Source organism: Mesoplodon bidens (assembly GCF_964165515.1).
Source record: "Mesoplodon bidens genome assembly, chromosome: 8".
Classification (NCBI taxonomy): domain Eukaryota; kingdom Metazoa; phylum Chordata; class Mammalia; order Artiodactyla; family Ziphiidae; genus Mesoplodon; species Mesoplodon bidens.
In genome coordinates, this window is record NC_138165.1 from 88,735,629 (window position 1) to 88,752,329 (window position 16,701).

A 16,701-nucleotide genomic window follows, 5' to 3' on the forward strand; every position below is an offset into this window, starting at 1 on the left:
TGGTTTCGTTGCTCAGCTTATGTTCTTTTCTTTTTCTCTCGAAAAGTCATTCACATTTTTTGTTTTGTTTTTGTCATTGTTGTTTTCCTGAGGTTTCACAGACTTAGCAGAGAAGTAAAACAATTTATTAAAAGAATAGTGGGTCTACCTTTAATGACATATAGCTAAATGTAAATGCATGTGTATACTATTGCTACAGCACATTGTTATGACTATGGTAGGAAATAAATAGACAATGAACAATTAAATCCTAATAAAGTCCCTAGATACCCACATGGAGTTGCATTTTTAATTAAAAGCTTGAACGTCAGTTCCCAAGTGTTCAGAAAATAAAAATACAATATCATTCTCTGCTGATTTGGGAGAGTTAATGTCATGCCCTCACTTGTTCTAAGAAAGGAAATTGAGCACTAAGAAAATGTGACTCACACTTTGCCTTAGAACATTTCCAGGATTGTAGGCAGCAGGAAGATATCATGTGATTAAAAAAAAAAAAAGAAAAAAGAAAGAAAATGAAGAAAATTAAAGTAAACATAAAAACAAACCAAAAATTTCTTCTTCTATTTCAGAATTAAAAACTCAGTGCACGAGGTATTAGGTGATATATCTAAGGTACAAGTGGGAAGAAAATATGAATCTTCTGTTTTCTAGTGAGGTTAGGCTTTACTAAAATCAAATACATCTGTCAATAAAGAACCAATCTGGAACACATCATATAGATGTGGAAAGGATTAACTAAAAAATTAATACTCTTAAATACTACCACTCCATTGAGGACTATATAAAGAAGGAGGAAACAGGAAGGGAACTAACATATATTTTGTGCTAATCACTATGCTAGGCAGTTTGGATGCATTCTTTCATTCAGTTCTCATTTTCAGATGAGGAAACTGAGGCACAGGACTTAAATGATTTTGACGTTTCCCTTGTTAGTTGCAGTGCTAGTATGAAATTTCACATTTGTCAGTTTTTTAAAAATCAGGTTTGTTTTACTATTTCAAGCTGCCAGGACTAGAAGAGAGTGTGTTGCAAATATAATCTTCATAATCTAGAAACGTACCTTCTCATTTAAATGACATAAACTAGATTTTAATTTTGATCATAAATCAACATTATCAGGGAAAAGTTTCATTTCTGGATCAAGAATTTTTCAATCATTTTACTTCTGAACTCTATTTTTAATACTTTGTGCTCCCCAAAACTATTCCTGACTTTATGCCCAAATCTCAGAGTATGTCTTGGGTACAACAAAAGCTACTTAATTCCCTGTGATTGTTTTTTATTTTTTCATGGGTGAAGTGTTAATCAGAGAACTATAAACTGCAACAGTCAGAGTTGGCTCTTATAAAAAACATCATAGATATGTATGGATTTTCTACTTTGTATGTTCTTTGTATTTCACTGATTTTATTTCATCTTGTTCACAGGACTTTTTCAACTTTACAAACTAGTTGACTTAAATAATTATTTGCAATTTTAATTAGAAATGTTTTGCAGAACAAAAACCACTTTGGGGGCCATCATTTTACGTTTATCTATATATGTGAAATTTAGAAATACAATATTTTTGAAGCTTTGATTTCTATTAATTTGACAATTATATATTCTTCTTTATCTCTTATTTAAAAATCTAAGATTTTGTGATTCAGAAGGAAAATGTTTCAAAGTATTTTCTGGTATTGAATAACTTACTAAGTCATATTTTAATGAATTAAATGTAAATGAACTGAAAAGATACACTAAATCTACCCCTGACTTAAATTTAAATCAGACATCAAAATTGAATGAAATGGCTCAACAAATTCTATTCAGTTTTAAACATTTTAAGAAATATTTTATATTTAACAATAACCAAATGTAATATAAGTCACTGCCATAGTAATATATATTAAATACATAAAACAGTTAGATAGCTACTTAAATTATGCAGATAATCTTCAATGAAAAGGAGTTGCTAACCTATTTTGTGACCTCTGATGTATTTATTTTATGCAAATGATAGTTCGATTTTCTTAATTTTTAAGAGGCACTTGAGCCAAGACACTAATTCTTGACCCACCCCTTTCTGTGAACACCATAGGCCTGCATTTGAAGCATGATACAATTTTAATTGCAAAGATTTATCATTATGACATGTAATTTCTAAATACATGAAATGACAATGTAATGCATAGGTGTGAAATTCAGCCACCCATTCACTGTGTGAAAAGTGATAGCTGTGACATAGGCTGCTTCTCTGCTTCATTTCATTTTCCTACTTATGCTAGGTAAAAGATATATTTATAGGTATGCCAAGTAATAACTACTTCATTATCTCTTCCAGCTTTTCCTTGCAAAACATACTAAACAGTATTCTTTGAATGACACTATAAAGCACATGTTAAATTTCATAGTACTTTGTAGATAGGTGGTGAATTTGGATTACAACTGAGTCATACATGAACTCTAGAATTACTTTTGTTTAATTTTCTTCCCTTTAGTGAATGAGAATTCATACCTAAGCACATATAGATTAAAATATATTTTTAAAAAAACTTTAAAATTGTTAACTCCCTCTCTCTAATACCTTAAATAAAATCATTTTTGGAATAATATAGTAGAAAGAGCACTAGACTAAGACAAGGATCAAAAAACATACCTTGACCAAATGTACAACTTCTAGAGCTAAATCAAAACAAAATAAAACACACACCAAATACACTTGTTTATCTGTGTGTGTGTGTGTGTGTGTGTGTGTGTTTTAATTCTAGTGTTAATTGTAGAAAAGTTTATCAGGTCATTTCCCAATTAGGGCACTTCACTTAATCCTGTTATTACACTCCATCATTTTAGTTCCTAATAGCTGTAGGAATAAACTTAAATAGCCTGCAGAAATGTTTTTCAATATTGTGAGAAATAATTCAATCCACTTTTACAGTCTGCATCTTTTTTACAATAATTTAACTTCTTAAGTAAAGTATCTACACTAAGCAAAGCCTCATTACAAAATAGAAAAAAGGAAGACTGAATGAGGAGTATGACCTGGACCATATAAGTAACTTCACAGATTCTCCGTTCATTCACACATAGCAGGAGATGATAAAAGTTCAGTGTCACATGACCTCCTTCCTTCTCAGAATCTCTATAGCATGGTGATAAAGGAAAATCTGGAATTATACCACCTGGCTTCAAATCTGAACCCCATAGATTATTGTGAGCTCTGTGGCATGTTGCTTAATATTTGAAAACTGCAGTTTCTTCATCTTTAAAATGTTAATAACCACAGTAACCTACTAATTGGAGTTTTATCACAAGGATGAAGAGAGACAATATTTATAAACCAGTAACATATATAGTAAATGCTTATTAATTATGGATGCCATCATTATTATTATTGTTAACAATAATAGTAATAGTAGTACATACATCCTTGGATTTATTATGCCATATAGATATTTTGTTACCTAGATTTATTATGCTAAGATGGGCAGGTATAGTTAAAAACAAAGACACAAAGACTAAAAGAATTTTAGTAAAATTATAGTTTAGAAGCTAGCAGAATTTATAGTAGGATTCTTGATGAGACATCACCAGATGTATAATTCTACATAATATAGAACCAGCCCACCAAACATTAAAGCAGAGTGTTTGGAGGATTTGGGAACCATTAAAATTGAAATAGATACTTTATTTTGTCAATAGTTGCCAGAATATGCTCATTAAATGCCGTTAAAATATCTAATTAAAGTTTGAAGTCCCTTTATTTCATAGTAGATTGAAAAATCAAAAATGCTCTTTCTGATATCAGCTTTTTTCCACATTACTGATACCACAAAAAATCAAACCTCTAATTTTCGTCACAGCGCAAATGAAATTAAGTGAATTTAATGGTCTTAGAAGGAAGAAAAATATTATGGATTATCATTTTTCTTCACTTTTCCCTGCAGGTATTCCTCAAAATTGTTATGGTTATTATGATTTAATAACCAAAACAATTTGACTTAGTTTACAATAGAATTATAGTTAGAAAGTATAAAATATATTTCACAAAATGGGCCATAAAGTATTAAGAGTAGGAGAAGGGTAAAATACTATGAGAGGTAGAATAACAGAGAAAAGCATTGCACTGAACTTCCAAGTAGACTGGTCAAAAAGATACAAGTGAAAAGATCTTCTTTTCTCTCTGATATCTTATAATAATCTAACTGATATGTATTACTATGAGAGGAATATTTAAGGGACATTCCTAGAATAAATGATTTTTTTTTACCTTTGAAATTATTTCCTTCTCTTTTTCCAGTAGAGTCAATAAGCCAATTAAATCCAGGAAAAAAAAAAAAACCAAATAATTCAAATTTCCTGTTTAGTAATGTTTATTGCATCAAAAGGTGTTAAGCCATGCAAATTCACTTTTACCTATTCTCTGATAGATACAGATGAATGGAAAATATCACTCATCATTTATGAAATATCGGCCATTTCTATTACAACTTGTTTCAAATACTTCCACAGTAGTTTTACCATTACAAGAACAGCTATTGTGCTATGATTCAGAAAATATAAGAGGTTTGTTGTATCTCTATTTTCTTTATATATTATTAATTTATCAATTCTAAAATGGATACAATTTTCATATTTAATATTGCTAAGATCTCGATTTTTCATACCATCTTTTACATTTATGCTGGGATTTTACTCTTTCCGTTTTTTAGTGTGGCATGCAAACAATGGTCAAACATATTTTTTCAAAATTCATGATGACTTAGATTTGATGAAATATCAAAGTTACCTATTTGATAAAATGTTTCATAGAAGAGTTTCTTTTGTTATTTGTTATTAAATAAATATTATGTAACAAAGAGAAACTTTCAACATAAACTGGAACATCCTAAAGATTTGGGCATTGTCTGTGCCAGAAATAATTCTCAGCAGACTTTTCAATATAGTTTCTTAGCTGTAAAAGTCATTAATATCTCCTAGTCCTTAACTTTTTCAATGAACTTATTTAAGAAATAGACATAGGGACCTACTTATAACTAGATGCTTACACTGTGGAAAATGAAAGGGAGAATAAAAATCTCATTTATAAAAAGTCAGATTTCTGACAAACAGAAATGTAAGGTCATAATAACTAGCAGTTTAAAGCATATTAAGAAGCAAAGCACGACATCCAGAACCCAGCTTACTCAAATATAATATGGTTAGGTCCTAAATCACAAATGACACCTTTTATAATTTACAATTTGATTATGTAAGTCAAACATGCTTTCAATGGTTGTAAAAATAGACTGTTTCTATTATTTGGACAAAAAGCATTCTTCTTCTCAAGTAATAATGAATGACATTTATTTCAGGAACTGCATTTAATGCTATATGGAGTTTATAATTCAACTTTCACAACTATCTTACAAACTAAGTGTTCTCATTACACTCATTTGAAGAGGAAATCAAGGCTTAAAACATTGAATTACTTGCCTCAAAAAAGGATTTCAATGGAGGAGGTCTGGATTCAGAGACTGTGCTCTGATTCTCCATGCTTGTAATTTCAATTGCCTCCTGCATTGGGTTCAGTAAAATATGCTGTCCCTTAATGCTTCACTATCTAATATGATTGCCACTAACCACATTTGGCTATTTAAATTTAAATAAACTACATTAGATAAAATTAAAAAATTAATTTCCTTCATCACACTAGCCACCTTTCAAGTTCTCAGTAGTCACATTTGGCTAATGGCTACTCAATTATGGAGCACAGACTAAATGTTTCTATCATCACAGAAAGTTCTATTGGACAGTGCTGCTTTAGAAGGTAAAACAGATTAAAATGAAGGCACTTAACTCCACAGAGATGCTTGAGCAAAAATAATAATATAATAATTGGGGAAAATACATTCCCAATGCTTTCACATTGCTGTTGGTGGGTAAATATTTGTCAGAAATATAATATTTACTGAGAGAAGACAGGTAGAGATACTTTAGAATAGCTCATGTCTCAGTACACTGTCTTGAATATACAAGTGGAAGAAAACAAAGCTAACAAATATTTGAATTGACATCATTTTCCAAAAGAATCCTTAACTTTTACCAGTAAAACGGAGTCTATTAATAAACGTTTGAGTTGTGGCTAAGAGTTCAGTAACTTCGAGTTTTAAAAAGCTGTAGTAGAATGGCAGTAGTTATGAAATTAGTTAATAGATCTGATACTTTAAAGTCAAATCCAGTATTTATCGTATTGTCATTTTATGTGTTTGCCTGTATTTTATTGTCAACTTACCACCATTTCCCATACATACATTCATGATGTATCCAAGTATTATATAACAATTAAAATCAGGAAGTTCTTTCTAAAACACAAGCTTCATGTCTGCTGTTTAAAGTTTGGATTGTTTGTGTTTACAGCCATTTTAATATTTCGCTGACTATGGCCTCACCTAGAGAAATTGTCCTAAATATTTCTTAGCAATGGCACAATATGAAGAGATGAAAAATAGGTCTAGATTCTAGAATAAGGTGCCCTTATTAGCCACAACACTTTAAGCCTCATTTCCTAGATGTAAAATTACAATAAAGATACTTTCCAGCTGTGTGTGAAACAAAGAAAAGCATTTTGAAAGCATTTTGTAAAGTTGAAACTCCATGAACACATGGGAAATTATCAGTATCATGCCTTTGGTAAACATGGGAAGAGAACAACATGTAGCCTCATTTCTTATCTCTGGCTGAGAGTTTTGGGGTCTGCCAAGCTTGGGGCTGTCTCCTCTAAATAAACTTGTGAAAGACTCCACACGTTCTTTATTCCCACTCAAATACAGTTGCAGGCTATCCCCAAATATCACTTACACTGCTTCTCGAGTTCTGATGTGCCATGAAGCAATGCTTCTGGCCCCAATGTTGTTTGTAGACTGGGAGTGATGCAGAGAATTTGCCAACTCTATTCAGTTGAGTGTCTGCACACCTGGCAAAGCTAATGTCCTGGGGTAAAGATGAGGTAGCTATTCTGACATCTTTGCTTTTTTTTTTTCTCAGAGTGAAATCATGGACTTATGGTGATAACAAATCAATTTCACTTACTACATTTAAGACTCTGAGGAGCAAAGACTTTCCTCCATCTCTAAATGTCATAAGCAAACAAGCACGGTTTCTCAACAAATGAGCTTTAATAAGGGAATTTGTTGACCTTATATGCTTTCTTAGAATATATATGCTTTCTCTTAGGGAGGGGAACATACAGATCTTGGTGTATCTTAGAGACAAGAAAGAATAATGACAGAAGTTTAAAGTCTCAAGCAGGGACTTTTTCTGAGAGACTCCCATAATGCTAGTTTTACCCCAAATTATTCCTAAGGATGCTATAGGTATGAAAAAGAATGTAGCTCACAGAATGGGACATTTTCAGGAACACTGAATGGGATATAAATCAAGGGGGGTGCTTTTTATGGGCTGAGTAGATTTTCTTAGTACTAGTGATTGAAAACATGATGACTAGTGGAGAAAAAATGGTTCTGTTCCCTGAAAATCCCTCTTTCCATGTCTCATTTCTCCAGTAACAATCTCCCCTCTGATCAGTCATATAGCAGAAGGAGATATTCCCATTTTACCTTCATTCAATTTCATAAATTCACTCATCAGTACTCTAAAGCTGAGAATGAGTCCTAGAAATTTGCTGAAATGGTCACACTATCTTATCCCATATTTATAACATTTTCTTTCAATTATATTTCTGTTTTACTTATACACATAAACATATTATCATTTTCCTTTTCTAGTTAATACACACTGTTTGATATGACAAGAAAAAATTCTTCTTTAAAAAATACTGATTAGAATATCAATTTTAGAAATTGCGGACCTGATTTAAAAATTGACACCTTCATAAGAATGCACCACTCTTCACTGATTTCATCTGACTCACAGCATTCTCACTATAGGTTAGTTTTGATCAAATCATTTTCCAAGTAATTTACCTTAAGCTAGGAGTATTCTTGGAATCATTTTTTTTTTCCTGCAGATATCACAATATGCTGAGTGCTTCTTCTTATGTAAATATTGGTAGTACTTTTGTCAAACATTGTATTTAACAGCAGTCCGTGAACTAGGCTGGTTGAAGCCACTCATACATTACTAACACCTTTCACAGAGCTGCTGAAGAATGCTTAGAGACTCTAGTGTCAGTAAAAGAACTTAGAATGAATATGTCTCTTGTCTTGGTCAAGACAAATGTCAGGGCCAATGAAGGGTGAAACATGATGCTGGGAATTTGAAATGAAGGGCTAGGGCAACAGGTGCTTGGGGTGAGACACTGAAAGACTAGAGAGAAGAGCTGTGAAGTACTGAAGGCAGCAATCATACTGCAAGTAGACAGAGAAAAGCCTCAGGCTTCTCACCACCGAGGAAGAGAGCTTATACTTAAAGTAATTTCAAAGTGGTATCAGAAGAAATGATGAAATTTGGAGCATCTTTTTGTCTAAACAAATCACTTGTCAGAACCCCAATGAAGCAACAGGAACCTATTTGAATATGCAGAAACAGGTTTTGTCAGTTTATTGACACAAAGGAAAGCTAAAAACAAAACAATAAGAGAACTAAGATTTCCTAAGCATCCTCTGTGTGAAAGGTACTGTGGTTGACAAGTTCCCTGCTTTATTTTGTTAGTGCCTATAACTAACACTGTGAGGTGGAATTTTTCTCTCGGTTTTAACAATGTAGAATCTAAATCTCAGTGAGATGTGGACGCTTATGTGATGATACGACATTTAAACAGATATTTTTCTGATTCCACATCCATGTTCTTTGATATACACTGTGTCAGTTACAGGTGGCCTGTCTATTTCAAAATTAGATTATTTATTTGACCATTACAAATAATGCCAAAGGGGGTTAAGAACTTTAAACATTAAAAAGTGCTGCATTACTTTGGTGAACTATTTTACTTAATAGCCTTTGCATACTTGAAGGCAGACATTCAGATGTAATGCTGAGATGTGACACTGTTCAAGTGTTACATCAGTTCAGATGTTGTATCTCCTAGACTAGGCATTTAACTTTGAGTCTGTCAGAATTCAGTAAATTTAATACATCCTTATTATTGTGGGCTCTCAAAATAACTTAAGCATTTTATATTTTGGTTACTTTTTTTTTTTTGTCCACATCTCAAATAAGAATCTAACTGATGTGACACAGTTAACCAAACAATTAAAATAGCCATAATATATTAAAGGCATTAATATATGAAGCTGTAGGTCTAAAAATATGTAGCACATTTGGCTAACACTTGGAAAATATAAACTGTGTATTTGTATCATCCTAAATTTCACCCATTCAAAAGACATATTCTCATAATTCATAAGGTGAAAATTCAAATATTCTTCAATGTGAAATTTGTTAAGAAAAATGAACATAGGCCTGTATTAAATTGGTACCGGACTTCCCTGGTGGTGCAGTGGTTAAGATCCACCTGCCAACGTCAGGGGACACGGGTTCCATCCCTGGTCCGGGAAGATCCCACATGGCGCAGAGCAACTAAGCCTGTGCGCCACAACTACTGAGCCTGCGTGCTGCAACTACTGAAGCCCTCCCACCTAGAGCCTGGCTCCACAACAAGAGAAGCCACTGCAGTGAGAAACACGCGCACTGCAATGAAGGGTAGCCCCCACTCGCTGCAACTAGAGAAAGCCCACGTGCAGCAACGAAGACCCAACACAGCCATAAATAAATAAATAAATAAATAAATAAATAAATAAATAATAAAAATATTTGTACCTGGCTTATCATCATTATAAATAGGATATGTATACTAGAATATATATAAGTACACAGATACTTCTCAAAGATTCCTTCATATCTACAATATAATATATCGATGAAATTGTATAAAACTGTCCACCATTACTAACAGATGAGGTAATTTTATAAATTATAAAAGGGAAAAATAATAGTGTTTTTTTATGTCCCATATAATGATATAACCTTTATATTTTGGCCAGAAAGGTGACTAAACAAGTAGGAGCTCATCAACTTAAGGTTGTAAGTATATTATATTAAATGTTGGTTTGAATTTCAAAAAGGAGTATTTGGCTAAGGAGGAGCTGATAAAAAAATTATCAGAACATCATCACTGGGAATGATTAATAAGAACAACAGCCACGTGCAAGTGACCTTAAAAGAGGAAGTAATAATGAATTCTATCCAGCTCTGTCCTCTGATGCAGCGGTGTCATTCCCAGTGGCCTCGAGGGGATTATATGCCTGAAGAGACACACTGATGGAAGTATGTTCTCTCTCTTGACCAGAAAAGGATGACCCAGTGTTAACAGGGCACCTAGAGCTTGCCATGACAAGTTCCTTATTCCCTTTTGGATTGTGTGGCATATCCTTAGTCTAGGGACCTGCCTCTTCTCCACTCTGCCCCACCTCACCCATAATGAGCCAGGGAAATGTGAGTGGCAGCAGTAAGACAAGTCTTTCTGGAAAATATGTTTAAGTATGTTTCTTGTCTTTGGTCACACCCAAAATAAAAGTATCTAAGTGAGATCTGTAGTAATGTTCATAGTCCAAGGACTAGCTTTTGGTGAGCATCAAGTTAACTTAGAATGGGTAAAGTGGTGAGTTAATTTATATATGTGTAAGTGGTAACCAACTGTTAACTGTTATATATGACAGTCTTCATGTTAACCAAACATCCCTTTTACACAAAGATAGAGTTTACAGGAGGCATACATACTATTATAAAGGCATACTAGTCTAAAGTCAACACAGCAAAAAAAGATTTCAGGAGAAACACAATATGGATACATCAAAAAGCTTTAAAATCTCAATCTCAAAATTATTTTTTACAACACTAGTATTTGTTATTTATATTGCTGAAAGTTCTCAAAAGGAAAATTTTGCTTAAAAGGAAAATTCTCAATAAATTATTATCATCCTTGTAATGGTTTACCATTACATAAAGTTGGTGTTAGACAAAATGGTAACACGGAAGAAATTTTATGCCTGGCATCTTTTTTATTTCCAAACTCTTTTATACCCACATTTCCATCCAGGCTGCTAGTGTATTATTTTCATTCTCACACCAGTCGAAAGTATATTTCTTGTCATTCAATCAAAAACTTATCTGCTTTCTGTACATTCCTTCTCTTCCTTCCAGGAGATAATAAATGAATGAAAATTATTTGGATCGAGTAAGTGTGAAGAGATTAACTAGATATTTTGCTACCATTTCTTGGTATCTTTAATTAATTAGAACATTGTTTCTCAAACTTTAATAGTCATCAGAATCATTGGAGGGATCCTTAAACTTGGTGGGTTGCATCCCCAGAATTTCTCATCCATTAGTGCTCAGGTGAAGCCCAAGAATCTGCATATCTAGAAAAAGTGCCCAGGTGATGCTGATGCTACTGCCCCCTTCAGAACTGAGTTAAAGGGTTTCCCTAGTGGCACAGGGGTTGAGAATCTGCCTGCCAATGCAGGGGACACGGGTTCGAGCCCTGGTCTGGGAAGATTCCACATGCCGCGGCGCAACTAGGCCCATGAGCCACCGCTACTGAGCCTGCGTGTCTGGAGCTTGTGCTCCGCAACAAGAGAGGACGCGATAGTGTGGCCCACGCACCACGATGAAGAGTGGCCCCCGCTTGCCGCAACTAGAGAAAGCCCTCGCACAGAAACAAGACCCAAATACAGCCAAACATGAAAGAAAGAAAGAAAGAAAGAAAGAAAGAAAGAAAGAAAGAAAGAAAGAAAGAAAGAAAAAGAAAGAAAGGACTGAGTTAAAAATTTAATTCACTACTGTAGTTAGGCAGTGAGATATGCGACTTACTCAGCAGGTTTTCTATTTCCCCTTATATTCTACAAGGTAAATCTAAACTTAAGGCTAGCCCTGGTAGCCCTACTCTTAATATTTCAATAACATTAAATTAAAAAAGAAAAAGAAGTTTACCAATTTTCTTTGCATAGCCCATCAACAAACAAAATAAAACAAAAATCTTTTCAAAACACGAAAACAATCTCACCTAAAGTGAACTCCAATGCTTGCTTGCTATATTAATCAGGTTACCTAGAACACTGAACTCTTTAAAATATTACTGTAAAGCAAACTTTATCCCCAATTCCTCTTTGATGAAGAGCTGAACAGTTATATATCTCCTGTCCTTTCTTGTACATTCTTACACACAAACACAGTCGTACTTACTGTATAAATTCTGATTTTCAAAATTGGAGTTACACTCTTGATCTTATTACCTAAAATACGATCAATGATTCTATATTATCTCAAGGAATAATGTTGGCATGTAATTGTCAACCATGTAATAAATATATTAAAATATCTGGAAATTTCCCAAATTGTCTAAATTTTCCACCAGTTATTTTACTGTACTTTACATTAATTCATATTCAAAAAATGAATTAATAATAACTCTTGAACAAATACATATATTTTCTAAATACTCAAATCATTCTTTTGTTCATTTATTAATTACCCATCTCTACTGCTGCACAGGAAAATATAAGGCTTTTTGGCAGCTTAGGGAATAATGATATTTTTAAAATAAGTGTTATATTTTGATATGAAACAAGTCAAACAACTGTCACAATCATAAGTAAGACATGGTGTAAGCTCACTCAATAGACAAGGCATGTTTAAATGTGGCATAGTTTGACAAAATAACTCCTTTTTAATTTTTAATAGTATTGATGTTAAATGTGGAAATAAATAAGAGAACTCTTTAAAGACTAATTTTTTGTGTGAAAAGATTCTTCAAATAGCACATATTTTGGAATAACATAATTTAAGTATCATAAAAATTTGAAGATAAATTTATTCAATTTTTCTTTAATATAATCAGAGGAAAATCATGAAGAAAACACATTGCTTCCTAGGCAAGTTTTAACTAGATCATGTTATTTTTAGATTCCTAATTTCAATCATTCAATTTTTCTCTATCTGTTCCATTTCCAAAAATCTTCCTCCTATCATTATTTCCATGCAAGTAGTAATTTAGTCAAATATCCTGCTCTTCAGTAAGAAGACTATCTTTGAAAGAAAAAAAAGGTAAAAATGTTGATGAAAGAATCTATAAATTCTGAGCAATTTTCATTTACCATTATGTCATCAATTCTATAGCAATCATGTTCAAAATAAATAACATAATCAACACTCCTTTCTTCATCCAAAATATCCCAATTTTAGCTCATGTCTGGATAACTATGAAGCTACTTCTAACTTAAAATTATATATTTTATGTCCACTGTAAATAAAAGAAGCATATAATTTTAATAACCTGACAATATTAATCTTATCTGTTTCTTAATATTTTAAGGCAATACTTCTAAAATATTTCAGATTCCAATAACAAGAAACATCACCACTGTGTGGACTCAAACATACACAAAACCAATAGATATTTTGATGCAAAATATATAGATCATATTAATTTACATTAAATTAATAGTTCAAACTCCTTTCTCCCACTGTGATATAATTACTAATTCGTGCATTTTGGTTACAGGTACATATGGCAAAATTCACAAATAGAATCCCTGTACCAAAACTCTGAACTATATGAATTGAAAAGATATCAATGGGATTGCAAGGACCAGCTTACAAGACAAATTCCCTCAAAGTGTTTTTTTGTAGCAAGATGATAATTTAAGTTGTTAGCAATTACCTATTTCCAATCTTAAGGGGAAAAAAATCACTGATGATATTAAAGCATTATGAGAAAGAATTACTAATGGCATTTAGTGAGTTACTCAATAAAAGAAATCAAAACTGGATTAATGCATTAGATATGTTTTTCGAAAATAAGGGATTATACAAAAAGCTAGATTAGTGGAACTAGATATAATGGTTTGTGTATTTACTGAGCTGTAACGAAAGTGAAAGTTAGGGTATTATTGCAGAGATTTGATGATATGGTCCACTGTTCACCTAAGACCACCAAACATAGCATTCTTAAACCTGCTTCATATCTCAGTTTTCAGTCACTGAGCATTTCCTTCCAGCGTACTTCTGTTCAGCAGAGATACAGTCAGACTGCATTTACAATATCTGTACATAAAACAAGGGAATCGCAAGGCATCGTTTCTCATAAAATGAATAAATAGTATATATTTCAATGCTTTATAATGTCCCTCAATGTAATACACACTGGAGAAACCATACACCCATATGTGTGTGTCTATTATATTGATAATAAGAGTACATTTGCTATTTTATATATTTTCCTTACCAGTCAGGTTCTTCAATCCAAGTTCTTGAAGTCCAAAGTTTCCATCTTTTCTGTAGTTTAAAAATATTGCCAAGGCATATCGATCTTCATAAAGTTTTGTCCCACGAATAATGCGTAAATTCTCCAGAGGCAGATAGCGAAACTGATTAAGAGCCACCAACACGTAGCCTGTGACTTCTCTTATAGACTGAAAAGACACAAACAATTGCCTGTGTTAAATAATTAAAAACTGTTTGTCAGTATGTTTATGTAGTCATTTAGATAAAAATGAGTTAATTCTAATTTTCAGCTTTTAACTGAATACACTAATTTCCACATTATACTATAAATAATTGCCTTCACATACAAGATCACAAGGGTTAGAATCTCATTTGAAGAATTAGTTGTATATTTTTAAAAGTCATGAACATGTTTATAGTAATAATAATGAATTTTATTGTATAAAGCATTCCTCATATCTGAGATCTGACTATAATGAAAGGAATAAAGATCTCATTCTCCGACAGACTAAAATGAGGTAAGAACACATAACCATCCATCAAACTTTATATTAAAAAAAAAACAAAGTGGTAAGCTTATCACAAATAAAACAAAGATGCATTAGTTTGTAGACTGTAGACTGTGGGACAGATTTCAAGCTGCTATATTCGTGTTTAAATCTATAGTTATCAAAGAACAATTGCCTTATACATCTCCGGCGAATATATGCATATATTTATATATAAAAATATGCATTAGATACTGATAACGGTTTCTAATTTGATTACAGCCACAATTTTTTTTTTTTTTTTTTTTTTCTTTTTGCGGTATGCGGGCCTCTCACTGTTGTGGCCTCTCCCATTGTGGAGCACAGGCTCCGGACGCGCAGGCCCAGCGGCCATGGCTCACGGGCCCAGCCGCTCCGCGGCATATGGGATCCTCCCAGACCGGGGCACGAACCCGTATCCCCTGCATCGGCAGGCGGACTCTCAACCACTGCGCCACCAGGGAGGCCCACAGCCACAATTTTTATTTTGACTGTTTGTTGTTTAAATGTAGTTGTCTATAATTTAATTATTTAAAGGTTTGTGAGACATTTTAAAGCAAAAAAGTCACAAAAAAGGCTTTAGGCTTCATCTAAAGCTATAGATTTTAGTAAAATGCAAATAATGACAGTAATGGATATACATCTTATTTTTTTAATTAAACATAATTCAAAAGTGCTCAAATATTTGATATTATTTAATTTCAATTTCATGTTATTTTAGATCTCTTAATTTCAGATGTTCCAATGCTCAGAGCTTGGTCCTCTCTTCTATCTACTCTTCCCCCCTTGTCTTAACCAATTTTAAGGTTGATGATCTCCAAAATTTTATACCCAAACTCTCTCCTAAACTCCAGACTCATAACCAAGCCTACTCTACATCTTCACTTGGATGCCTCATAGGTTACTCAGATACACCTTCCCAAGACTGAACATCTATCTTCCTTCCCCATCCTCCCAACAGTCTTGGTAATCTTAGTTGATGTCAATCCATCCTTTCTGTTATTCAGGCCAAAGTCTTGGGATCATTCTTGACTTCCCTTTCCCACACCAAATGCAATTCATCCTATTTGTGTTATCTTTAAAAGGATTAGCAATTCAACCACTTAGGGCATCCACTGGTATCATCTGAGCCACCATCATTCTTCATCAAGATTACTGTAACGGGTCTCCCTGTTTCTGCTCTTGATCCCTTTTGGTGTATTCTCAGTTAAGGCTAACCCTGATGTTTTTAAAAGATAGATCAAATCATGACACTTCAATTCTTAAAACTGAAATGTCTCCCAAATCACTCAGAGTAATAGTCAAAATTCTTTCAATGATGAGTCAAAACGTATATCTGTGTTTTCCAGTAGAGCAACCACTAACCATACGTGGCTATTGAACAACTGAAATGTAGCTAGTATGAACTGAGATGTGTTGTCAGTGTAAAATACACTCTGGATTTCAAAGATTGCATGTTGAAATGAAAATATTTTAGATAAACTGATTTTTACTAGATGCATTATTAAAGTTGATTTTTACCTGTTTCTCTGTACCTTTTTTGCGGCTACATGAAAATTTTAAATTACATTTTTATGGCTCTCATTGTATTTCTACTGGACGGTGCTACACTGTATGATCTGGTCATCATTCTTTTTCTGGCTTCTCTTTTTAACTCTACACCTTGCTCACTCTTTCCAGATTTGCTGGTCTCTTTGTTGTTCTTTCAACATGCTGAGCATGGTCCTACCTCGAGGTGCTCACTGTACTTTTAAGGGCCTGAACTTCTCTCTCTCTTGTTATCTTCTTGGCTGATTTCCTCACTGTCTTCAAGTTTTTGCTCAAATCTACCTTCTCAGTTGAGTCCAAGCCTGACTGATCTATTTAACATGGCAACCCTCCCATCTTTCATTGCTCTAATTTTTATTGTTTCTACAGTACTTCTCACACTCTAACATACTACATAGTTTATATATTTACTACATTTAGTATT

At 33.1% G+C, this 16,701-nt stretch overlaps 1 protein-coding gene across 2 annotated transcripts in view; it reads right to left on the bottom strand.

Moving 5' to 3' along the window:
* Window positions 1-16,701, bottom strand: part of ERBB4 (erb-b2 receptor tyrosine kinase 4) — a gene marked incomplete at both ends in the record, with an annotated part of 1,145,028 nt that overhangs the window by 524,636 nt on the left and 603,691 nt on the right. For both annotated transcript variants that reach the window (XM_081242707.1, XM_081242706.1), the window contains one exon: window positions 14,204-14,390. In XM_081242707.1, the coding sequence (XP_081098833.1) occupies window positions 14,204-14,390 (187 nt within the window). The remainder of the gene's footprint in view (window positions 1-14,203; window positions 14,391-16,701) is intronic.